The 25,048-nt window shown below is 41.3% G+C and overlaps 1 protein-coding gene across 2 annotated transcripts in view; it reads left to right on the forward strand.

Annotated features, from left to right (window-relative positions):
* Window positions 1–25,048, forward strand: part of TLN2 (talin 2) — a 159,212-nt gene that overhangs the window by 59,786 nt on the left and 74,378 nt on the right. For both annotated transcript variants that reach the window (XM_027704353.1, XM_027704354.1), the window contains 15 exons: window positions 2,163–2,260; window positions 2,903–3,032; window positions 4,438–4,590; window positions 5,416–5,558; window positions 6,920–7,047; window positions 11,323–11,386; window positions 13,703–13,807; window positions 14,744–14,899; window positions 15,772–15,873; window positions 18,343–18,419; window positions 20,135–20,315; window positions 22,154–22,267; window positions 22,911–23,019; window positions 23,668–23,876; window positions 24,702–24,800. In XM_027704353.1, the coding sequence (XP_027560154.1) occupies window positions 2,163–2,260; window positions 2,903–3,032; window positions 4,438–4,590; window positions 5,416–5,558; window positions 6,920–7,047; window positions 11,323–11,386; window positions 13,703–13,807; window positions 14,744–14,899; window positions 15,772–15,873; window positions 18,343–18,419; window positions 20,135–20,315; window positions 22,154–22,267; window positions 22,911–23,019; window positions 23,668–23,876; window positions 24,702–24,800 (1,868 nt within the window). The remainder of the gene's footprint in view (window positions 1–2,162; window positions 2,261–2,902; window positions 3,033–4,437; window positions 4,591–5,415; window positions 5,559–6,919; window positions 7,048–11,322; window positions 11,387–13,702; window positions 13,808–14,743; window positions 14,900–15,771; window positions 15,874–18,342; window positions 18,420–20,134; window positions 20,316–22,153; window positions 22,268–22,910; window positions 23,020–23,667; window positions 23,877–24,701; window positions 24,801–25,048) is intronic.

The raw sequence follows: 25,048 nt of genomic DNA on the forward strand, positions 1-25,048 counted from the left end.
TATCTCCAAATTGTGCAAAGAGAAACTGGTTAATAACTAAAAGCCTTGCCGTGTTGTGCATGCCACAGTCACCATGCTGCCACATGTTAATGTAGTGGAACTGTCTCTACCTGTGGAGCAAATTAGATAAATACAGGCTGAAGTACTGTGAACAAAAGGTCTGGTTTAAATATAGTCAAAGTTGTCAAAAAATTCAGATTCTTAAGAATCCTTTGGTGCTGCACTGTACTTAATGCTACTGGAATGTAATTCTTGAAGCAGGTTGTTTATTGAGTTTTATGCACAGCTCTCAACCTTCACAGCTGTTCCAAAAATCTTGTCTGAATTGTTAGAAAAACTTAACAGTAGTGGACAATATTACCATTGCTTAGAATTGCTTCTCCTTTGCAGGAGTGTAGTTACAGAGCTCCAGCTTTCAGATAAAAGCTGTGCATTTTCACCTTGCTGATCCCTCAAGGCAGTGATGGTGAACAGCTGTAGAATTCAGAGAAGCTGAGTAACAAATATCCCTGAACATCATGAACCTCAAAGAAAAGCCTGGGAGCTCTCCTCAGATTTTACAGTAGGGCTTTGCCTTTATGTGTGATTACAGTGCAGTTGCAAACTTCAAACAGCTTTATGAAGCTGAGTGATGAACAGAAGTGTTTCTAACACATCCTTTCCCCTTCTTGGGGGCTGTTAAAATGCGGGTGTTTGCCTGTTAGTTCAGAAGACTCCCAGTGCAGCTGATCAAACCAGGTCCTGCACAACAGAAAATGGGTTTGTCCTGCACTGTGACTTCACCTGTGCCCATTTCCCTTCTCCAGCACACCTGCCTGCCAGTGATATTAAAGTCCAAGTTGCCCAGCTCCTGCTGTTCCATCCCTTGGGTGCACCCCCAGCCATGATTATCAGAGCAGTCTGTGCTCTGTGCAAGGCCCTGTGTGCTCTTCTAAAGCTCACAGCCTATTTATAGGTACAAATTCTAAAATGTTGCATGAGCGATTCTGTATTGAATTTGTATCATAAGCGTCACCTCTGTGTGTACAGATCATTTGACTTTTCAGGGGAATCTTTAGTCAAGGTCAGCAGGGAAAGTTTTTCTTCTTATTCAGTTGTTTTTGGAAGGATTCTGCCTTTGAAATTGTGTATCCGTAAGTCGGTTACACTTTTATTAAGTAAAGTCTTTCATGCAGTTGCATAAGTAATGTGTTTAAGGTAATTGCTGTTAAATGTAAATTGTTGCTATGCCAGGCATTTAAGGATGAGATACTCTCCAAAAACTGTAGGTATTTTTACCTGACTTTGTGGTCAGAGGGTCTGAACTCATGGCTGAAGGTAAACAAGGTAGGGTTGGGTGCAGAGCTGCTGGTCATTGGCTTAAACTGTAGAACTGCAAATGGAAAAAATGAATAGAAAAATGAACAGTAATTTGTTGTTTGTGATTGTGAAGTATTATCTGTATCAATTCTTCATGCATATGGATAGGCTTTCAGTTGACAGTCATGATCCTTCATTGTATGTACCTGAAGTTTAGTCTTTGGAGCCTAAGCCTGGCTTTGTTTCTCTGTGGCGGTGAAAGTTTTATCATCTGCTTGTGATTCTGAATGAGCCAATTGACAAATGTTTAGTCTGCAATAGATGCAAGTTTTTCCTGAGTTTGTTATGGATATAATTCTAGAAGCCTTTTTGGTTTTTGGGGTTTTTTTTTAAACCTAAACCCGAGTCATCTACCAAAAAGATTCCCAAGTTTATAACAAACTCATTATGTGGAAGGTTGAAAGCAAACTGTGTTTTGAAAATAGAAAAGCTGCTTGAAATAGTACCCTATGATCAAGGCCAAACTGCTGGGGTATTTTTGGGCAGTCAATCCTAAAGCAGGACCTGTGAGCATTTAGAAAAGGTTGTCTCAAAGGGAAGATGTAATACACAGTAGATGTGACACATTCTTGCTTAGTGAAGCTCTTGCTCAAGTCTCGTGTAAAGCCTGGTCTCCCCTCCTATCTGCTGCTGAACTAAATGTTTCATGAAGCACAGAAACAGATTTCTGTCCAAGTTCATTAAGAATGGGACGTAAGTGTAATGGAGGCTTAACCCTGAAGCTGAATAGCTTTGAATAAAACCACGTTGGCTTTATTAGGTCTGATATTTTTCAGTGGGTCTCTGTCTCTTCTGTTCCACAGCCTCTGACTATGGATTGTTCTTGTCAGACGACGATCCTCGAAAAGGTATATGGCTGGAGGCTGGAAGAACACTGGATTATTACATGCTGAGGAATGGGGTATGGTGCAAGGCTGTGGCCTCTTTCATCACCATGTTCTTAGAAAACTTGTTTCCTAAGTAGCAACAAGAATGTTTAGCGTTTGGAGGGGTAGGAGGGTCTTGAGTCTGTTCCTGAGACTGGCCCACTCCTCTTCCTTGCTGTGCCTCTGATGTTGGGGTTTTTCCTGCAATAGGTTGTGACTGTGAGCTCCTGTGGTCAGTGCTGTCTTCAGAGAATGATTAACAGAAAGTTGAAAAATAACCTGTGTAATAAGCTTTACGTTTGAGGTGACCTTGTGCCACAGAGTTGGTTTGTGTGCACTGAGGAGCTCAGTTGTGGCCAGCTGGATTCCAGCCCAAAGGCACTGCAGTCCTGATTTAATGCTGAACCAGGTTCTGCAGCACAAAGGCACTTTGGGCTGTCCTGCCCTCACTGAGTTTTGCTCTTGCCAGTTAGGACAAGTTCTTGACAGGTGGCATTGGCAGAACTAAAAGCAGTCACTTGTCCAGTTTGTTCCATGAGCAAGTTTGCCTGTGCTGTAACAGAGGGAAAATCCATCTCGGAGGGTGGGAAGGGAATCCTGGTTTAGGCATCTGGGGTAGTGGGTTGGCTTGTGGTGGCCTCCAAAAGCATTTAGAAACAGTTGTGTTTACTTCCTAGGATATATTAGAGTACAAAAAGAAACAGAGACCTCAGAAAATACGTATGTTGGATGGTTCAGTGAAAACAGTCATGGTGGATGATTCCAAAACAGTTGGTGAACTGCTGGTTACCATTTGCAGCAGGATAGGTAAGATTTTGGGACCCACATGCTTAAGAATTTGTTTCTGCCCTATTTTGATTTTGATTGTTAGGATGTTATGTGTATTACTGGCTAGAAATTGGCCCACATGTTTATAAATTTAAATTTGTTGTGAGTTACTATTTAGCAAACCCATTTTTTAAATCTGTTGCCCAGGTTTTGTCAAAGCCCACAGAGAGTTAGATGCATCCTGAAACTTCAGTACTGAGCAGCTGAAGGCACAAAGTTGACACAAACTGACAGTGCAGTTGCCAATTTTTTTTCATATGTTACATTTACATATGCTCTCCTGCTATGTAGTAGAGAATTACAACTAAATTTATGCTCAGTTTTAATTGGATAAAAGATAAATACTGCTGATCTTGAAATGTACCTAAACTTAGGGCTCTGTGTTGTTTTAAGAGTTTCTCAGAGAACCATATAATTTGTGAAACAACATATAAAAGCCATCCTGAGCAGCTGGTCGAAATTCATATCACTTATAGTCTGTCTCAGTATTTAGCTAACTGGAGACGTGTTTGAAAACCAATTCATATTTCACTCTGAGCATGCATCCAACATGGATTAATTTAAATCTTAAACCCTGGCTTAAATTGCATTTAGAATTCAAGTGGCCTTAATTTGATTTAGATTACTTTATTTGGACAGTGAATCATCTATTTCAATTTTGAGTGTTTCTATGTTGGATTCTAATGTGCTGTAACTGATTTACCTCAAAAATTAATCTGCCTTATTTTCATGCATGTGGTCATGCAGGTGAGCATTGACTTTGCTGTCTGGTGTAACATGAACATGCTTTACCAAACAGCAGAAACACCCAAGCAGAACAAAGAAATGAGAACAACTTGGCACACGTGCTGAATGCTGTGGACTGATTTTTTGATTCATTTTCATGTAAAATTCACAGGAAGAGTTGAGTTTTAACAGTTTAAAAACCAAAATCATATATTTCACGTGGTTTCTGTTCCTTTGCAAGGAAGCCAGTGAGCAAGCTGGGATTGCTCAGTCCTCAGGGAGCAATGGGAGGCACCCAGGAATGGGAATTTATTATAGTGTGTCTCCATTTTGCAATTTACTGCTATTTGAAATTCCAGAGTGTTTTTAAACTGGCAGCTTCTCTTGGTAGACAACAATAAAAGCCCTAAATACCTTTCTGAAAGTGGCAAATGCAGCACATGGCAAAGGAATGATGTGTTGGAAGGACAAGGCCAGATATTGGCAGAGGTTGTAGAGTGTTCCTCTCATCGCCCATTCACTGCTTTGGCATTTCATGGCCCCTTTAGTGTATTTGGAATTAACCATTGGTGTTTTAATCTCAAAAAGAGTGTTTCATCCATCCGAAAATATATTACATTTTTATTGTTACAAGCACTGGATTTATTTATAATTCCAGGAATAACAAATTATGAGGAATATTCCTTAATCCAGGAAAGCATCGAAGAGAAGAAAGAGGAGAGTACAGGGACACTTAAGAAAGACAGGACACTGCTACGGGATGAAAGGAAAATGGAAAAACTGAAGGCAAAGCTTCACACAGATGATGACTGTGAGTAATGTATTCCAGGATCATTCTTTGATTAATGTCTTTCCACAGCATAATGCAAGAAAACTAGACATTTTAAATTATTCAGTGTGTCTCAGTTGATTCCAAGCTGTGTTTTGCATCCTTTTATATAAAGTGTTGTCTGTGACTGAGTATTTTTAGAATTGGGTAAATGGGCAAGTTATTGCCTCTGTGAGAGTTAGTGGGTGTTTTGAAGAGCTTTTTGTTACTTTTTTGGTAGGGGTATTCCAAGTTAAGTCTGAAAGGGTCATTTTTGTCCCTTCATTAAATTTGGATATTTAAATATTGATGCCTACTGAAAGCCATCAAAAGGTAGTTTTGTCTTTGAAGGTATAAATTTTAACTGTAAACAGAGTTTGCCAAAGAACTAAGACAGTATTAGATTTGTTTTTAAGTCATAAGAACTGTATTTTTTTTTTAGTTCTACCTTAAGACACTAACATTAACTGTACCTGCAGGAAGATGGGTTAAAATTGTGTTCAGGAAATAAACAGAAAAAAATGGTTTTAGAGGTAAAAAGTGGTAAACTTATTTGGCAGTAAAACATTACTATAGTTGTTCCTTCAGCAATATTAACAGTGTTTTATGCTGGAGTAGTTTCTTATTTCCCAGCAATATTAATGGTGTTTTATGCTGGGGTAGATTCTTGTTTCCCAGCAGTGCTGTTGTCAATCCACATTTCTAGCAAACCTTCAGCAGTGCTGGTTTAGGAACAGAAACAAAAGCAGTGTGTTTTGTGCAGTTTGCCCCCCAGTGGAAGTGCCCAATCTGTGTATTTAGCAGTGGGCTGTGTGTGCTCTCCTGCAGTGAACTGGCTGGATCACAGCAGGACCTTCAGAGAGCAGGGGGTCGATGAAAACGAGACGCTGCTGTTGAGGAGGAAGTTCTTTTATTCAGACCAGAACGTGGATTCAAGAGATCCAGTTCAGCTTAATCTGCTTTATGTTCAGGTATGGTACCTGCTGCCCTCTCTGAGGAAACCTGGAGAGGTTAATTAGGAAAATTTTGTTGCTGAAATACTCCCATCTTCTAGAATTCCAAATCTGGATGTGCTTTGATTTTACTTTTTTGTCTATCCCTCCAAAAACATGATAGCACAGAGGCTTTACTGATTCTTTTTAATCAAGTACTTTCAACCCAATAATGACCACTCAGCCAAACATCCACTGGGCTTTCCTGTCCTGTTTCCTTAAAAGTCTTTAGTCTGAAGTTGCTCTTTTTAGTTCTTCTCCCCATTCTCTTCTACTATTTCTGTGTGATGTGGAATCTCAGGTCAGTCTTACAAACAACTTTGTTTCTCATCTCTCTTTTCTTCTGCCTGATCAGAGAGAGACTTATTATCCTTTCCCACCTTCCACCCAGACAGCACACACACACACATACACATATATATATATGTACACCTATATATACCTTAGCAAAGGCAAGAGCTTCATGCAGAAGATATTATTTAACTGGAGGTGCCATTGTGGTCGGCTGTAATGCAGTCTGAACAAAAAGCAGGCTTTAAAACTCTTTATTCAATTGGTTTTTTTAAAGTAAAAAAATATAATTAAAAGTTTAATAGAATGCTCTGATGTTGTACTTGGAGTTGCTCTAAATTACATTTTAAAACTCTGAGGCAAAAGATAAAGCTGCCATGGCTTGTAAAAGAGCAGTACATTTTCCAATTATTTTAGAAGACTGTCACACTGAGCTGTTCTCCTGCCACTTAGATATTTGTATTTCTTTCAGGCTACTGTTATGACACACTGTGTTGATACTGCCTTGTCCTTGTTCTGTCTATGGATAGGTGAGCCTTCTATAGCCAGAACTATAAAATCTGTCATCTTCTATGACCACCAAATTCACAAGAAAGGAAGAAAAAAGCTGTTGCCGTATCTCTAACAGTAATTTAGTTTTTGTGTACTAGTTATGGAGATCATTTTCCCTGCTATTATGAGGCAGTAAGATCAAAGCTTCCCAATGCATGTATATACACACACATGTATCTGCACACGTGTGGGCACACACAGAGGTGTCTGTGCATCTGTTGTATTTTATTTGCATGTCAGGAAATGGTTGCCAAGTTCTCTTTTTGATCAAAGTTATTACAATCACAGTTTCAGAAAGTTTCCAGAGATATTCACCCTGAAGTAACTTAGCCCTTTGTGTGTTTTATTAGTCACAAACACATCCAGAGTGGAATAATAAAGACATTCAGACAGCAAAGCGTGTTTGTGTCGCTGGCTGTGTTCAAGCTTTCCAGGAATTTCAGGGGTGAAATGGTCACTTTGGGTGTCCCTGACATGTCTTTGCTTGTCTCCTCTAGGCTCGTGATGACATTCTGAATGGTTCCCACCCTGTCTCCTTTGAGAAGGCCTGTGAGTTTGGAGGCTTTCAAGCACAGATCCAGTTTGGACCTCATGTAGAACACAAACACAAACCTGGATTTTTAGAGTAAACACTTCTAACTTCTAAATTTGGGTGACCTCAAGTGTAACTAATGTTGAGTTGTCACAGATTAAACACGTTTTATTGCTCCAAGCAGAGGTAATCAGATTCAGTGTGTTTTCTGTAGCAAATCTCCCTGTGAAAGGAGCCCCCATTGCACAGATCAGCTGCTGAGGCTTTGGCAGTGGCTTTATTAGGCAGCACAGGGCACCAGCTCCTGCCAGGGTGCCAGTGAACTACACAGCTGGATTCTCCAGCTGCCTGGTGATCTGGGAGAACTGAGGGTTTGGTCATCCTTAGAAGTTTGCTTCTGCCTGCCTTGTAATGCCACGTGTGAATTCAGTGTCCAGCAGTGTGTATCACTGTTTGATCTGCTGAAAAAGCACAGGGATGGAAAGATGCCTTGTCATTTGAATAAAGTGAATATTGCTGTGTTTTTAGAGGTTAGATTTTCCAAACTGTTTAGTGGCATTAATCAGCAATTCAGAATCACCCTCTCCTGGTGTTGCATGAATGGAAATCTGGAACTGTGCTCCTTGTTTCAGACACAGACTGAAGTCCTGCTTATAGGTGGCCCATCCTTTAATCTTTGTGATACTTCACTGCTCTCAGCAGGGCAAGTTTAGTTTGACTGACATTTAGATGTCCCATTTTTCTACTGATTTTGATTTTCTGACTGCTTTACCTGCAATAGAATTAACTGAGAGCCAGAGTCTGAGGAATGTAGGAAGGTCAAAGAAAGCCATTTACTGCACAGTCCATCCAGCCTTGCCCACATAGGAGGCTCATAAATACCTTGATTGGAAGCACAAACCAGTGGGTGTGTGTTTGGTTCCTGTCCTGTTCCACTGGCAGTGCTCACTGCTGACTCAGGATGCCTTTGGGAGCTGGACTGGGGTTTGCTGCACCTCAGGGAATCACTTTAAAATGGTGAATGCTTTGGAACAGGCAGAGCTGTGACACTGGTTGCTTGAAACTCTTCACTTTTAAGAAATATTCTTGAAGTAGCCACTCAGTTCTGTCAACAGACATCTTCCAGTTCCAATTAATGATCAGCTCTTCTTTGTACTGTTTGTCTGGTACTGGCTGGCCCATGAACCTTTCCTGCTGGAACTACTGATGTCTCTTAAGAATTATGGGGACCCAGTGGAAAAGCTTCCCTGTGCTCCTGGGGTTTATTTCCTAGAACTGGAAGCAGTCACACAAGTCTTTCTCTGGGATTTATCCATTGTCCCTCCACTCACTTGAGTATTCCTGCAGCAAACCACTAGGATATTATCTCAGGATAAGCTGATGTTGTGGCATGGGAATGATTTCAAGAGTTAGGTGTTCCCAACAATAGCTGCTTTTAATTTTGAAAGCAGCAATTGCAAACTGCTGCACAGCATTCAGTTTCTGGGATTTTCTAGTGTTCTACTTGGTCCTTTCAGTGTGAAGATTCTTTTTTTCTCTCTAAGTTCCCACGTAGTAACTGTGTTTTATGGTGGACTGGAACTGCTGGCTGGATGGTATTTCTGCTCTGTATGCAATGCTGAAGAGTTTGAAGTCCATCACAGAGTGAAGTCATCACACATATAGTGTTCATCATCCTTTTTTTATCCCAATAGAAATTAAAGGTGTTAATAACTATATGAGGAGTTAATAACTGAACTGTACTCTAGAAAGAGAATGTTTCTCCTGTGGAAATCATTTTGAACCAGAATTCCAAAATTTAGAACCTTGTTCTGTTCTACAGGGCATTTTCTCTGTTGTTTTATTTTCATTAAGGGCCTTGACTGTGTTAGAATCAAACTTTGCAGGTCACCAGGTGTAACTGCTCACTGTCCTGGTGTATAATCAGCTTCCTAAAATTAAGGGTTTCTGATTTAGAAGTAATTCAGATTTTGTCTTCTAGAGGAAACTGTTGCAGAACTGTAAGTCCCCATTCATTGTCTTCTAATTTGAAGTGTCCATGTTTATGATTTAGTGTTTATGATTTAGTATTTGTGCATTTGGTTTTAGTAACCTTCATGGCAGCCTTTTTGTGAGATCTCACGTTTTTATTTTGTGACTCTAAGCAAGCCAAGTGATCCTGGCTCATTATGAACAATATATATAAATAGTGTAGATAAATGCTGGTTATTTCTTTCTGAAAAGGCATCTCATCCTTTCAGAAAAAAACTTTTAAATTTGTTGGATTTTTTTTTCCCCTTGAAAAACAGTGAGCTTTTTTTCAAGTTTCATCCGAGTATTTTCTACTCTGTGGTGCATAAACATTGATTCTTTCCAAGTATGAAAGTAGTTACATTTTATAAAACTCTCTGCTGCAGCTCAATATGTGAAATACATTGGAGAGGTATCAGTCCCTCACTGCTGAAACCTCGAGATGCTGCAGATTCCCTTGAGGAGAACCTGTCAGCTCCTGCTGAAAACAGCACATAACAGAATGGCACCAGTATTTCATAAAACTGGTTTCAAACAGCTTAGCTTAGTTTGCCATGTCTGCAATATGTTTATGTAGAGAGTCCTTTTGTGTCCTTTTTTGTCCCTGATGAATTATTCTTGGCACAGAGGAAAGTTATTGCCTGCACCTTGCTAAGACTCTGGTATTGGTGGTTGGAATTTCCTTGAAGCTCCTGCCAAAGTAAATTGTGAAAGCTTTCAAACTATCAGATTGCAAATGGTCCTTCCTCATGCCCTTCCTCATGCAGAGGAGGTTTTGCACGGCACCTGCAGAGGTGCAGGGATTAAATGTGCTGGGAATATCTAATAAAGAGCCCGTCCTGTTCATGTGCAAATGGGAAAGGAGCACCTGGAACTGCACACCTTGGCTTTTTGTCTGCAGGCACGTGGGCAAATAAAACCCAGAGCTCTTCAGCCTTCCCTGCCCTGTGATGTGTCTGAGGAAATAAGTCCTGAGAAGAGATTTCACTATCATGTATTAGTGAGATGTAACTATTAGAGCATCAGAAGAAAGAGTAGCAAGGACAGTTGTTTTTACTTTGTTTTAAAATGCTAGGGCTTTATGGAAAGAACAAAATGAGTGATCTCAGTACTGACTAGTATTTTTGAAGAAAGCACAAAATCCTAATTTAGTCTTTTTGTTGGTTGTCTGCAGTGGCAGGGTTTTGTGTTTAAAAACACAAACAAAAAAAGTACACTAAACCAAACAAATAATCCAGTGTTCACCACCTCAAAATATAAAAGCAAAGCAACTCCCACAGAACAGTTGAGCAAACTTTTTGCCAGTCTTGTTTAAAACAATCCACCTTTCTTAAAACTTCAAACTTTGTTTCATAGGAGGTAGTTCTGTCTTTCATCATTAATAGTGTGCTTGCTTACTGAATAAATCAAAATGAGGAGGGGATTCTCCAGTCAGACTTTCTTAACAGTCCAAAGCAGGGGGAATCCTTAGAAACTAATTATTTTAACTGGAAGTTTCTTGAGGTGGAAAATGACCTGCTGAGTGTAAGACACAGCTTCACCAGAGCAGACTATTCCAGGTGGGAAGGTGCAATCCAGGAAAGAACTGTAGTTTGTTAAAGCATGATGTTGATGTGCCCTCAAGTTAGGGTGACATTTGGCTGAGATAAAGGGTTTATTTTATTACACAGCAAGGAGGTACAGGTGAGGTGTTTAAAGATTCTTTCTGACTGAACTCTATCATGGAGGGCAAACTTGCTTAGTTTACTTTGCATTCTGAGCACCTTTATTGTCTGAGTGCTACAGGAAATAAAGCTGGTTCTTTTTGACTTTGTTTTTGAGATAGCACACTGGTTTTAAGTGTCCACCTAAATGGCTTTTCAGTTTTTTGGTACAATATTGGTGTTCTAACATTTCTTGGAAGACGCAGAGGCAGAGCTTGGTCCCTCCCACACATCAGCAAATCCAGGTGCTCCTGGAAAGCAAAAGCAGTGTCTGAACTCCAGAGCTGGCTCCAGCTCCCATGTCTCCTTCTCCCAGATCACAATAAGTGTATTTGGACTGAGATGTGAACCCCTCTGAGCTGCTGAGACATATCAGTTTAAAAATGGAAAGTGTCCCAGCTATTGTTTACTTCTGATAACTTTTAAAAACATGGAAGGGTATTAAATGGCAATGCAACTAAAGTGGTTTTCTTCATTATATGAGGTAACCTCTTGCTCTGACTCTGCTTTAGACAGTTTTGTTTTGTTGTATACGTATTTTGCACCCATTTTAGGAAGCTTGGGGGACTTATTGCCAGTAAAGAAGCATGGAAAGCATCCCTCCTCAAGAAGGAACCATTAACTATGGAATTTCTTTCTTTTTTTTTTCCCCCAGCCTAAAAGAATTCCTGCCTAAAGAATATACCAAACAAAGAGGGGCTGAAAAGCGAATATTTCAGGTAATTGTGAGGCTGAAAAGCCTACTTCAGTTTTACAACCTTTATAAGAAAAACATGAACTCTCCCAGGTGTATACTCTGTATATTTGGATTATATAGCTATCAGAAAATCAAGTGCAAAGGATCTGACAGCTTCTATTTTATTTCTTTAGCAGATCCTGAAGAAATAAAATACCTGATCCTGAATCTTTTTTCTTCGCTGATGATTATCCAATATCCATTGTTAAAAAGATAGAGTGAATATTCAGTTTTTAAAGATCTTTTTGTCAGTTGTATTGAAATGTAAAGGTGTGTATTTGTGCTAAAATAGGTGCACATTTAGGAAAGCCAGTTTGAATTTCATGCCTCCTTCAGACCCGAGCCTCAAGTTGTGCTACTTAATGCTTGAATTCCCTGGTGTGTCTGAGAATCACACAGTTGTAAAAGGCTGGAGTAGTTGGGTATAAGAGGTACAAGGTATAAATGGTATTGAGTATAAATGGTACATATATAAAAATGGTACATACAATATAAATTGAGTACAAATGGTACATATATAAAAATGGTACATACAATATAAATTGAGTACAAATGGTACATATATAAAAATGGTACATACAATATAAATTGAGTATAAATGGTACCAGGAGCTGATACTGTTGGAAGTGATCTCAGAGTTTGAGTGCTGGAAGTGCACCAAGGATCTGCCCACTGAAATACAAGTTTGGCAATAACTTGTAACAATAACTTTGGCAATAACTTCCCAAAAGCTAGTTGGAAAATTCTGAGATCAACAGATGAAATCGAATCATGGTTTCTAGAAGGATCCACCAGTGATCTGTGACCTCACTTCGGAGACAGATTGAAGAGCAGGAGCAGGTCAGGTGCTTTGCTGTGTCTGTCACAGTCTGAGAATCATGTCACTCAGGCTGTTCTGCCTGCAGCTTCAATGCTTCCTTGTAGGTGAGTGTGGCTGATGCTGTTCTGAACACCTTTGGCTGCTGGCAGTTTAAGCAAAAACCAGATTCTTTCACTTCTGAGTGTCACTGTCCTGCTCTTCAGAGCATGGGATCTTTGCCCATGTCAGATATGACCCATGAGGAGTTTCCATCACTCCCTGCTCCAGTGCGTGGACAAGTGAGGGCACTGGTGGTGAGCAAAGATAAAACAGGAAGGTAGAATAAGTGAGCTGCCTTTTTGAAAAAAAAACAACAAAAACAAGCTGTTTCCCAAGTTACAAAACTCTGGAGTTTGGCAGGTGGTTTTCACCAAATATTCCATGTGCAATGACTGTATTGGTGCTTCTTGGGTTCCTGGTTGTGTTCTCTGTGCTGAACTTGGCAGGGATGATCAGCCTGTGTCCCTGGGATGCACAGGGGTTTGGGAGTTGCAGCTGCTCCTCCTTGGAAGGCTGTCGGGGTGGTAACAAGTGGAGCAGGAAGGCGTTTCCCACGTTCCTGGTGCTCCCCCTGCTGCCATCAGTCACCAGGGAAGAGGTGGCAACAGCAGTTCAGAAACATGGGAGGGGAGGATGGGGTGGGATAGGGAACCCCACAAACAGTATTTAAACAGCAAGACATGGGGATATGATTTGCAGCAGAATGGTCTGGGATAGGAGAGCAGGTGCTGAGGTGAAGTTTGAAATCATAAGATGGGTAGCTGTCATTACATACAAGTAATCAAGTTTACTAATGAATAAATGTTTAAATAATAAATAGAGACTGAGTTACAAGACACACCTAGATGAACTATTTAGAAAAATCCTTGTTTCTTCCTCAGCTGTAGAATTCTTTTCATGTGCTGGAAAAAGATTGTGGATAATGTTGCAACTGGCCAAAAAAAGAGCCCGTTGGAAGTACCTCCAAGAGATGAAAAGTGGTCAAGTACAAAGTGTGAGGCTTTCATGAGTCAGAAGTTTTGGGCACAAAGGAGGAATAAATGGTCTCTTTCTGGAAAAAAATGTGGGTGCTGGGACATTTAAATTATTTTTAAGAACTGAGTGAAGAGGCATGAATGATATGAAACCTAATAGTGTCAAATAGCAAGAATAGCCAGAATTTAAAACTGTCAGGAGCAGTTTAAATGCACTTGATATGAGGCACACATTGAATGGATGATGGTCAAAGAGGAGTGTTCTGTTTGCACAGGTTGTTTATGGTCTCTGATGTGAGGAATTAGAGTCTTGCTAACATTTCTACTCAGTATTTTTTCAAATCTTCTAATTGTAATGATTATCAACTAACCTTCCTGAAACAGATAAAAGCTGTGCCATTTTTTTGTTGTTGTTGTTTCCAGAAAGCCTTTATTCTGCCTAATTGATGCTGCCCTCTCATTGCAGGAGCACAAGAACTGTGGTGAGATGACTGAGATAGAGGCCAAAGTGAAGTACGTGAAGCTCGCCCGCTCCCTGCGCACCTATGGGGTGTCATTTTTCCTGGTTAAGGTAATGTGGGTCTTCCTGTGACTATTGTACCCTTGGTTATGGATTACCTCCGATCCCACCTTAAGCAAAGGTTTGTTGCTTCAATCTCCAAAATATTTCAGTTGCCTGGAGGAGTGAGAAGAGTTTTAAATTCAGCCAGGCAGGAAGGGACCTGGGAGTTTGGATTGACAGGAAGCTGAACATGAGCCAGAGTGTGCCCAGGTGACCAAGAAGGCCAATGGATCCTGGCCTGGATCAGGAACAGTGTGGCCAACAGGTCCAGGGCAGTGATTCTTGCCCTGTACTCAGCTCTGGTGAGGCCACCCCTGGAGTGCTGTGTCCAGCTCTGGGCCCTCAGCTCAGGAAGGACATGGAGGTCCTGGAGCAGGTCCAGAGGAGAGCAACGAGGCTGGGGAAGGGACTGGAGCACAAGTGCTGTGAGGAGAGGCTGAGGGAGCTGGGGCTGTTCAGCCTGGAGAAGAGGAGGCTCAGGGGAGACCTCCTCACTCTCTACAACTCCCTGACAGGAGGGGGGAGCCAGGTGAGGGTTGGTCTCTTCTCCCAGGCAACTCTCAGCAAGACAAGAGAGCTCGGTCTTCAGCTGTGCCAGGGGAGGTTTAGGTTAGACATTAGAAAGAATTTCTTTACAGAGAGGGTGCTCAGCCATTGGAATGGGCTGCCCAGGGAAGTGGTGGATTCTCCATCTCTGGAGGTGTTTAAGAAGAGACTGGATGTGGCATCAGTGCCATGGGCTGGGAACCACAGCGGGGTTGGATCAAGGGTTGGACTTGATGATCTCGGAGGTCCCTTCCAACCCAGCTGATTCTGTGATTCTATGATTCTAAATTGTCATCCTCTGCGTGCCCGTTGCTTCCCTTTGTCAGTATAATCCAGGTTGCTTTTCTCCTGTGGCAAGCTACATTTGAATGGGCAACAAACCTTTCCACCTCATTACAGGAAAAAATGAAAGGCAAAAACAAGCTGGTTCCTCGTTTGCTGGGTGTCACCAAGGACTCCGTGATGCGGGTGGATGAGAAGACCAAGGAGGTGCTGCAGGAGTGGCCGCTGACCACGGTGAAACGCTGGGCTGCCTCCCCTAAGAGCTTCACTCTGGTAATCCTTCTGGGTATATTCAGAGGAAGAGGGATTTGTGTGGCAAGGAGAAAGGAAAAGGTGGACTTAGAACAGTTTTTGTCATGTAACTTGCTCCATCTCTAATTTTCTAGCGTTATATAGAGTCACCAAGTCCTCAAGTAATAAATTGGCCCATATTTGCATCTAGGGTCAAGCTGTAGTTTGATACTTCTAGACAGAGCAGTTTAAATCTTTTCAGAAAACACAGTTTACATCTGTTTTGTGCCTAATTACTGAAACATTTGAGAAATCACTTTTATTCTCACCCATGTAAACTGTTATGGTGCTTGTCGTTCGTAATGCACTTTGTGGCTCATATGAACATAAACAAGGTCAGATGGTTCATTCAGAGATTTAATAGTTATGAAAGAAGTTTCATGAATGTGATATTTTGTTAATTATTGGGTCCATAGGAGACTGCTGCAATGTTCATTTTGGATATGAAAAGGTTGTTTCAAGTGGGAGAGCAAGAGGAAGAGGCTGGAAAATTACATTCACTTGATTCACGTGCATCTAATTTCTGGTTGCATGGATGGTTATGCTCCAGGATTAAATTCTAAAGACTTTCCTCCATTCTTAAGTGACCAAGTCTGATTAAATTAGACAAAGTGTCTCTTGGACATTTCAATTTATGAAACGTGTGATTAAGCTGAAGAAAAAGCATTCTTGTCTCCTCCCTCACCCCCCATATAGCCTGGGTTAGAACCTTGGAGCAGTTTCATTTACTGTTGGATATAATAAAATGACTCTACAAACAATTATAACATTTGAATGCTCTCTCATTTAGTACTGTTTCTCACTTTATTTAGCATTTTCAAAGAGGTTTTGGGTTTTTTCCTCTTTTTCTTCAGGATTTTGGTGAATATCAGGAAAGCTATTACTCAGTACAGACCACTGAAGGAGAACAGATCTCTCAATTAATTGCAGGGTACATTGATATCATCCTAAAGAAGGTACAGTATTAACATCTTGATATTTAGCAAAACAGCTGTAAAAATCACTGTGCAGCAATGCAAAAACTCAATTATGTGCAAGCTGCAGTTCTTTCGCTCATAAAGTCAGTGTTGTATCTTATGTTTTGATGTTATTTGTTTTTACCTGTAAGTCAGTCACTGCTTCTAGAAAAATCAAGGTTATGAACTGTCTCAGTAGCGTGGGTTGGGCTCAGTACAGCACTCCTGGGCTTTGCTTTCCTGTCTGGAAGGTGAACTGGTGACACTGTATCCAGAGAAGAGTCCAAAGCTTCAACTTTTAAACTATAGATTTTAAACTATGGTCCAAGCTGATGGATCAGGTGGGAAGAAATCATCCCCTAGAAGCAGTGTTTAAAACTCCAGCAAGGACTGCACAATAATTGTGCTGAGAAAAGCTGAGAAAGTTTTTTTTACCAGAGAAACAAACAGAAAAACCTCAACATTATATTGCTTTAAAAATACTGTGATTAGTAAAGCAAAGATTATACCTCATTTGTGCAGAGGGATAAAATCAGTGTTGAAGAGGCCAGACTGCCTGGAAATTTGTTTTTATGGATTGTACCTGGGAGGAGGGAGGAAAGGCTGATACACATCCCCAGCATTCAAAATATTCACAAGTAAAGAAGTGTAACAGCAAAAAAGAACAAGTTTGCCAATAAACATGGAGCTGAATGGTCATATTCTAAACATGTTGTGTAGAAAATTGAGATGGTTCAAATAGCACTGATTGCTTCTTGTCAGATTTTTACTTTATTCAGGTTCAACCAACCTACATCATTATTTACCGTAGTAAATTTTAATAGTGAAGAAATGAGAAAGTCAAGTAGCCCAGGAGAATTTATTGCCTTTGTTCACAGTGGAGGATGCAACATCAAGTGTTGTGCAAGAAGAGATTGAGCAGGATTGCCAGAACTCATCCCAGTACATGCTTTTTCCTCTGGGCTGTCAGTCTCAGGTTTAATAAATGTCAAATAAATTGCAGGTTTCTATAGATGGTTTAAAACTTGATTCAAAAGTAGCTTTGCTCTCTAATGCCAAATGAAAGCAGCCTTCTGTCTTCCTAGAATAGAATACAGATGTGTGAATTGCCATTCCCAGGGCTTTGATTTTTTTCTTTCCCATCTGCTGACACATCCAGTTTAAAATGAACGAATTAGGAGCAGGTTAAACAATAAACACCCGTGGTGAGTGTGAGAAGCTGCAGTTCACAATTGTTGAGCCCACGTTATCTCAGTGATGCAGTACCTTAAAGGATGGTGTATTGCTCTCAGTGGCATAATGTTAATTCTTACTGTGTTTTGGACTGTTCCAACTCATTTTCTCTAGTGTGGATTGGTAGGTACATTTTTTTCCTGCTAAAGTGTTACTGGTGCAGTGTTCTCCAAGCCCTCATGTCCTGCAAGTTCAGTGACAGGTTGTTGATCAGTTGACAGGGAACCCTGAACTTGAGTAACTTCTACAATTTTTAATTTAGATATAATTTTTTACTTCACATTAATATGGAAGTAAGGCAAAATTTTGACTAGAGAGAGGGAGTTTCAGTTCATGCACGTGACCAAACTATAATAGTAAGAACTTCTCTCTCCAAAGTTGTGTGTGTGTGTATAGTTGGGCACAAGGAGTTCCCATTAAATGTACCCAAGGTCACAGTGGGTGCTCCTCTATTTGTATCTTTCTATATATTGCATACAATATATGTATTCAGACTACAAATCACAAAACAAGGTGGAAAGCAGTTTCTTTGCACCAGGTCACAAGTAGAAATGGACTGTTTTTATAAGGCACTCCCTCTATGATCTATGGTAATTTCCTGTTGTTTCTGGAGGTTTAGATTTACTGCCCCTGTGTATATTTACCTCCCTTATACCACTAAAAAAAAATCTGCCTCAAACACTCAGCTGTGCAGACCGTCCAGAACTTCAAAGTACCTGTGATAAAACAACTTGGAGACGGTATTAGATGTATTGCCTTTCCCATGGATATGTATTTCCTGCTGGTGGGTTGCACTATGTAGTAACATTTCAGATGCTAAATACGACTTGGAGCACCTGAGTCAGCCTGATGTTGCTGAGATAGAAGAGAATGGGAAAAGGAGAAGGTACATGTCCTGTCTGTGCTGGCATTTGCTGCTGTTGCACATCACTTGGTCCTCAGAACATTTTTTCCCTGTGAGTAAAGACAATATCTCAGCACTTTCCTTATCCCTGTGTTCCAAAAGCACCAGCAGGCTTTTTGGCTTTATGTGCTTCGTCTGCCAGGGTTTGGAACCTGGCCTGTTGTTCTGAAGTGGAGGTTCTGTTGTCCCTCACTGCCCAAAGCCTGGTGTTCAGCACCAGCCAAGGCTCTGCAGATTCTTCGATTAGGTTTGTGATAAATGGCAGGGAAGTGGTGGAGAGAAAGCAAGAAATCAGCACATTGTTTAACTGAATTTTTTTTCCCCTCTTCCAGAAACAAAGTAAAGATAGATTTGGGCTTGAAGGTGATGAGGAATCAACCATGTTGGAAGAATCTGTTTCACCTAAGAAGTGAGTGTAAACAGCAGGAGGAAATGCTCTTTCTTTGAGTGCCACATTTAGCTGCAGCAGCTCTTTTCAAATGAAGTAGGACAGTTATTGCTGTTAAAGAATGGTTTTCTACAGAGTATTTCATTAGAAGGAAGTACTACCCCCAGGCAATCTGGCTCCTAGATTCCTTCAAGGATTGAAGAGCAGGTATTTGTCACAAAATTGGTGGTTAAGGAAACCAGCAGTTTTTACTAACTTGACCCTTGAACAAAGGAACTCAGGCTGTAATTCAGTAAAATGCTGGGGTGGAGAGGGGGGTAATGAGGCAGAGCCAAAATTGCTGTATTAGTTTTTTGATCTTCTTGCAAAAATGTAGGATTTATGAGGTTTTATTTGCTTATGTCTACTGGTTCCATGGTTTCCAGTAAATGTGACTCCTGTCAGTTTAGTTGTACACTGTGTTATAACAGAGCTGGCTTATTCACCAGACAAACCTGTCAGATATTTGGTGTGGGGAAGGGTCAGGGTTTGGTTTTGATAAAAGAATATTTGGTAGGTCAGGCAATGGTTTTGATGGGAAAGTAACTGAATACAGCAAAAAGCAGAACTGTGAGCTGGCCATGCTCCTGAAAAGGAATGTTAAATCCTTCCATGCAGTGAAAGAATAGAAACAGATTTTTAACATTATAAGCTGTAATAAGCCACTCAAGTCTCCTTGGAACTTTGAGGATGGCAGTGTCAGCAGTGTGTATGTGAAAAGTCCATTTGATTTATTGTTGAGCATAGGGTTTATGTGAGATAGACTTGTTAGATAGTTAACGTGGCCTTATGTGTAATTTCAACTTTTGATGGGTCACACGTGTTCAGACGTGCTTTATTTTGACATGGCCCTTTCCAAATCACTTCCAGAATATACTGTCAGCTAAGTGCTGTGCAGAGTAGCCCAAAACTTGTAATAGATAAATACAAGATTTATTCACAGTTGAAATAACTTTTTTTCCCCCTGGAAGAGTGTTATTGTTAAAGCCTGAATTCCTGTCAATGTTTCTATCTATTAAAGCTGGAATCATATTTAAATATGAGCAGTGCATCTGGCAAAGCGGCTCATGACCATGGATGGCAGTAACTTTATTTATTATTCTTGAAAGTATCCTGCCCCCCAGCCCATTATCTGATAGACTGCCAGATCATTGACAACTACTGTTGTGCTTATGTGTATAAAGGAAAGAATGTTAGTTTTTATCCCAATTCTAGGAAGTGCTTGCAAAAGACATCTCCACAAGGTTCATGCTTTTATTTTTTGTTGATCAGTCAATGATACAACTGAAACAAAGCAGTTGTTATGCTATAAACCCTGTTCTGGTTCTGTCTGTCATGCATCTAAAAGGGGTAAAGCTCTTGTACCGTGTGTACCAAATCTGCACATTGCCTTTTCCTTGGTGCCTGCTCATTGGTGCTATTAATAATTATATTTTATTAATAATAGTTTTGTTTTATTATAAAATTAATATTTTATTATAAATAAATAACAATAATAGGCAGAGTAATAAATCTGCCCAAAGCCCCAGGTTGTTTTTCCAATATGTTAGAAAATGGTTAGAAAGGAAAAACGTAAAGTTTCCCGGCTTCTCCAAACGTCGCAAAACGCGACTTAAAATCCTAAAGGAAGATCCCCTGGCAGAACCTGATTTGCAGGAGCTCACTAATTCTCTGTTGGATGGGGGGTTTTTTTGCAGATCTACCATTCTGCAGCAGCAGTTCAACCGGACGGGGAAGGTGGAGCACGGCTCGGTGGCACTGCCCGCTGTCATGCGCTCGGGCTCCAGCGGCCCCGAGACCTTCAACGTTGGCATCATGCCCTCCCCCCAGCAGCAGGTCACCATCGGGCAGATGCACAGAGGACACATGCCCCCACTTGTGAGCAACCTCCTGCTTTTGTATTTGGGACTCTTTTCTGTCTTTGAAACTTGTCTGCGCTGTGAGGAGTCAGACACAAAGTTTTATATATATTTCTAAGAGCTGTAACTTCCTGGCTGTCCTACCAAACATAAGTTTTGAGTGTCCCTGGCATATTTAGAGTATCACATTTTTTGATTTATTTCTTTGTTTTCTTTAAAACAGGCTCTTCCAGCCTTCTCTTTACTTCTAAGTAGTTAAACCAGTATTTAAGGGTAAAAAAAGATGGTTTAAAGACTGGCAAAAGTAAACAATTTTAAAGAAAAGGCTTACTTTAAGCTTATCACTAGCCCACCAATTTAGAAATTTTTTAGTAGGCTTGAGGCAGATAGTGCATTTTCTCAGTTAAATTAAAAGGCTTTAAAAGCCCTAAAAAGTCTTTGAGAATATAATCGATGCTTAGGATCATGATATACTACTAGAAGTGTAATATGTGTAGTGGATTGCCCTTGGCTGTTTGCCAAGTGCCTGCCCAGCTGCTTTTCCACTGCTGCTCCTCAATGAGAAGTGTGTGTGTGGGATATATAAGATAAAAAAGTTTTATCTGGCATAGGTCAAGATAAAGACATAGAAATCACCAATTACCTTCATGGGCAAAAGAGAATCAGCTTGGGGAAAAGGGATTTAATTTATTGTCAATTAAAATACAGTTGGATGATGAGAAACATGAAAAGTAAAACACCTTCCCACCCACCCCCTTTTTTTCACACATACTCGAGCTTCACTCCTTCACTTCTGACTGTTCTGCTCCCTGCTCACAAGTGGTCAACTTGTAACAGCCCCTCTCTGCTGCTCCTTTCTCCTCATGCTTTTCCCCAGCTCCAGTGTGTCCTGCGTTTTATCCCTGCAGTCATTCACGATAAACTGACTTCAGTGTGGGTCCCTATGAGCTGCAGTTCCCTTTGGAGATCCCACTCCAGTGCTGGTCCTCCCCAGGCTGCAGTTCCTGTCAGGACCCTGCTCCAGCACAGGCTCTCCACAGGCTGGAGTTTCTTCTCAGGAAGTCCCCACGTGCTGCAGTGTGGGGCCCTCTGTGCTCTGCAGGGTGGATATGAGGATATCTGTCCCACAGGGCTCTCCCCACAGGCTGCAGGGAAACACCTGCTCCACTCTGGTCTCCCCTGTGCTCTGCTGCCCCAGCACCTCTTCCACATCCCCCTCAGGCACTGGCATTTGCAAGGATGTTTCATGAACTCTTTTTTCCCCTCTCTGCCATGTGATGGTTTGCCCTTTCTGACAGATGCTTTCCCAGAGGTGCCACAGCTGCTGGGCTCAGCTGTGTCCTGCCCTGACTCTGTTGGTGTGCCCAGCGTGGGGCAGCCCCTGGCCTCTTCTCACCCCTGCAGCCAAAACTGTGCCACAGACACCCAACACAGATCTCCATCCTGCTCTGCCTAAACCCTGCAGTTCTCTGTTAACCTGTGCACAGTGCTGACAGTTTAGTTTTAGAGTCGTCCTTGATCACATTGGTAGCTGTGCCAGGAAATCAATAAGGATATCCTAGAGGTAAATTGAGTTTTCATGTTCCTTGAATGCAGGTCAGTGAGACAGCTCAGTGGTGTTCTGTGTGTGTCTGATCTGAGAAAGCTGAAAGGTGTGGAAGCACAGAGCAGTGTAAAATGACACAGGTGAAAGACTGTGAGAGAGATTTGCTTTCCCCACTGCACCAGGGGAAGGCCAGATCTGAAATGGCCTGGTGTGAGTGTTGGACTGTTGGCACTCGCTGTCTCTTGGTGCACGTGTCACGTGTGCCTGGAGTGCCCTTTGGGTCGCAGCACAAACCCTGTTTTGCCTTGCAGACCTCAGCCCAGCAGGCCCTGATGGGCACCATCAACACCAGCATGCACGCGGTGCAGCAGGCACAGGCCGACCTCAGCGAGGTGGACAACCTGCCTCCTCTGGGGCAGGACATGGTGAGTTCTCCTCATGCCTCAGAGAGATCAGTCTTAACGCTCAGGGGTGTTTACAGATCACTGTCCCCAGATCTAAAGTGATATCGCTTTTAAAATGGGATAAAATGCTGTGCTCTCTTTCAGGAGTTGTGTTCAGTGTTCCACCTCACTCTTATCAGTCTCCTGAGATCAGATGCAGCAGAGTCCCTTGCACAAACGTGTCTGGAATGCTATTGTTTTGTGGGCACGTGTACAATTAAACACAATCTATGGGCATTATTTATGGTGACAGTGACTGCCTCCCACACACTTGAAAAATAAGAACAAAAGCTGATTCTGTTGCTCCTGATCCAGGTTAGGGCACAAGGACAGAGAAAAAGGGTTATTGCTTGTGGGGGACTGTCAGTCAAGAGTGTTTAGCCTTCATGCATGCACTTTATGGCATTTACCTTAAAAGGGCAGCTGTTTAAGTGTGGTAGCAAATCTGTAGTGAAGGAATCAGCAGAAGAAAATGTTTGCTTTAACATTTCACTTTAAGGGCTTGCTCACTGTCCTCTGTTTCACTTCTAAAAGTTCATGAAGGAATGGGAAATTTACATGGTATCCCCTCTTATAGAGCCTCACTGCAATCCTTAATTCTTCTTTTTTTCTTATTGCTCTTCAGGCATCCAGAGTATGGGTTCAGAACAAGGTCGATGAATCCAAACATGAAATACACTCTCAGGTTGATGCAATCACTGCAGGAACTGCATCTGTCGTGAACCTCACGGCAGGTAAACTTCAATGGGAGGGATTTCCTTGCAGTCTCCTAACATTTGTCAGTCTAAATCAAGTAACACAGGAACTGAGGATGGGGCAACTGCAGAAAAAGTGTCAGTAAAACACCCTGGTAGGACACTGATGTGTGGAACAAACTTTGTGTCCCTCCCAACACGGTTTTTGTATCTTCAGTTTCTCTCTCACACTGAAAGTACAGCTGTCAATGAAAATAAAATGTGACTTCCTTATTCAATAAAGTAGAGAGTGTTTGCAAGCTTACCACAAGAAAGCATTATTGACAGCTGTTGGATTATTATGTGTTTATTGGTGATGTTTTTTCTTCAGCAAATTGTAAGTTGAAGGAGCTGCGAGTGCCTTAAAGAGGACAAGACTGTATTACTTTAGGTTCTTTCAGTATGGAAAGATAGCTGACACTGTGGGCTTCTCAACAATTGCATTAAATGAGGAGAAATTCTGTTAGAAGAAGAAATGTAGAAATCAGACAATTTAGAGCAGTCTAATTTTTTTAAAGTGACAAATTACTTAGTAGGCATTGCTTGGCTCCCTTGAAACATCTCTCAAGAGTGTAGCTTGTGGCAGCTGCCCCTGTTTTCCTTTTAACCACTAAAGCATTCTGATCATAGAAAACATTTGCTCTACAGGGGACCCAGTTGACACTGATTACACTGCTGTGGGATGTGCAATCACAACCATCTCTTCCAACCTCACTGAGATGTCCAAAGGTGTGAAGCTGCTTGCTGCTCTCATGGATGATGAGGTTGGAAGTGGAGAAGACCTCCTGAAAGCTGCTCGAACACTGGCCAGTGCTGTCTCAGACCTGCTGAAGGCTGTGCAACCTACTTCAGGAGAGGTGAGTAGATGGAAACTTGTCAGATTCCCTCTCTGAAGTGCATGGCTTTGCTTTTTTTGAGACTGGTTAGGTTCTACACTCACCTGTTCAGTGCCACTTAGTGTTCCCTGTGCAAGCAGCTCTTGTGACTACTTCTTAATCATTCATCTGTCTCTGTGCCTTTAAGTCTTGCACCTTGATATTAGATATTGATATTATTGGTCTGTCTTGTGTACAGAGGTTGATTTATGTAATAAATAGTTGATTAATCTGGGTACTGTGTTCTCTTTTAGAAACAAATTTCAGATAGTACTTTGACTCAACAGGAAGTGGAGAGAGACTCATTCATGGCTCTTTTCCTTACTCTTTTTGTCTGCTTTGATATATAAATGTGAAGTTAATTCCTATGTTGTAGTTTTCCAGAAATGAGAGTAGAACTGACCAGGATAAAATCCCTTGATTGGTTTGTTATGGTTTGGAGTCTGTAGACAGTTTGCCTTAGATCTCTTCAGGTATTTATGTTTTGAAGAGCATGAAATCTCCTGACGTTTCAGATCATATTGACTGTCCATCCTTAATCATCTTTGCAGTTATGACAGCAAAGTCTATTCAAGTTCTCCAAAATTCTTTGCATGTTGTCTGGGAACACATCAGATGAAACTCCTGAAATATGGATGTGCAGTTGTGCATGTGGAAAAGTAAAGATTTCTCTGAAGTATTCCTGTTGTGAATTTTTTGGGGGCTGTATTGATTGCACAGCCATGCAGGATTTCTTGGAGGAAATCTAAACTTCAAGTAAAGCTCATTTTCTCTGATTTAGTGTGTTTCACTGTCACCTTTTGGCAGCCTCGACAGACGGTTTTGACTGCAGCTGGAAGCATTGGACAAGCAAGTGGGGAGCTCCTGAGGCAGATTGGAGAGAATGAAACAGATGAAAGGTTCCAGGTAACGAGGGGGTTGCTTGTCACTGCCAGAGCTGGGCAGCTTTCTAACGAGGAGGTCTCTGCATAAAGCCAGGCTTCCCAAATGCTGGAGTTTCTCTGCCCTAATTGAGGTTAATCCATTTTGAAGTTGTTTTTAATTACACAGTCACAGAGTGCTGATTTCATAAGAACCCCTACTTGGTTCTGTGAATCATCCAGACGCTTTCATGCTTCATGGGGAGCTGTTTGCACTGGATTTCTCCTCATTAC

The sequence above is a fragment of the Neopelma chrysocephalum genome, unplaced genomic scaffold (assembly GCF_003984885.1).
Source record: "Neopelma chrysocephalum unplaced genomic scaffold, ASM398488v2 Primary Assembly neopelma1_274, whole genome shotgun sequence".
NCBI lineage: Eukaryota > Metazoa > Chordata > Aves > Passeriformes > Pipridae > Neopelma > Neopelma chrysocephalum.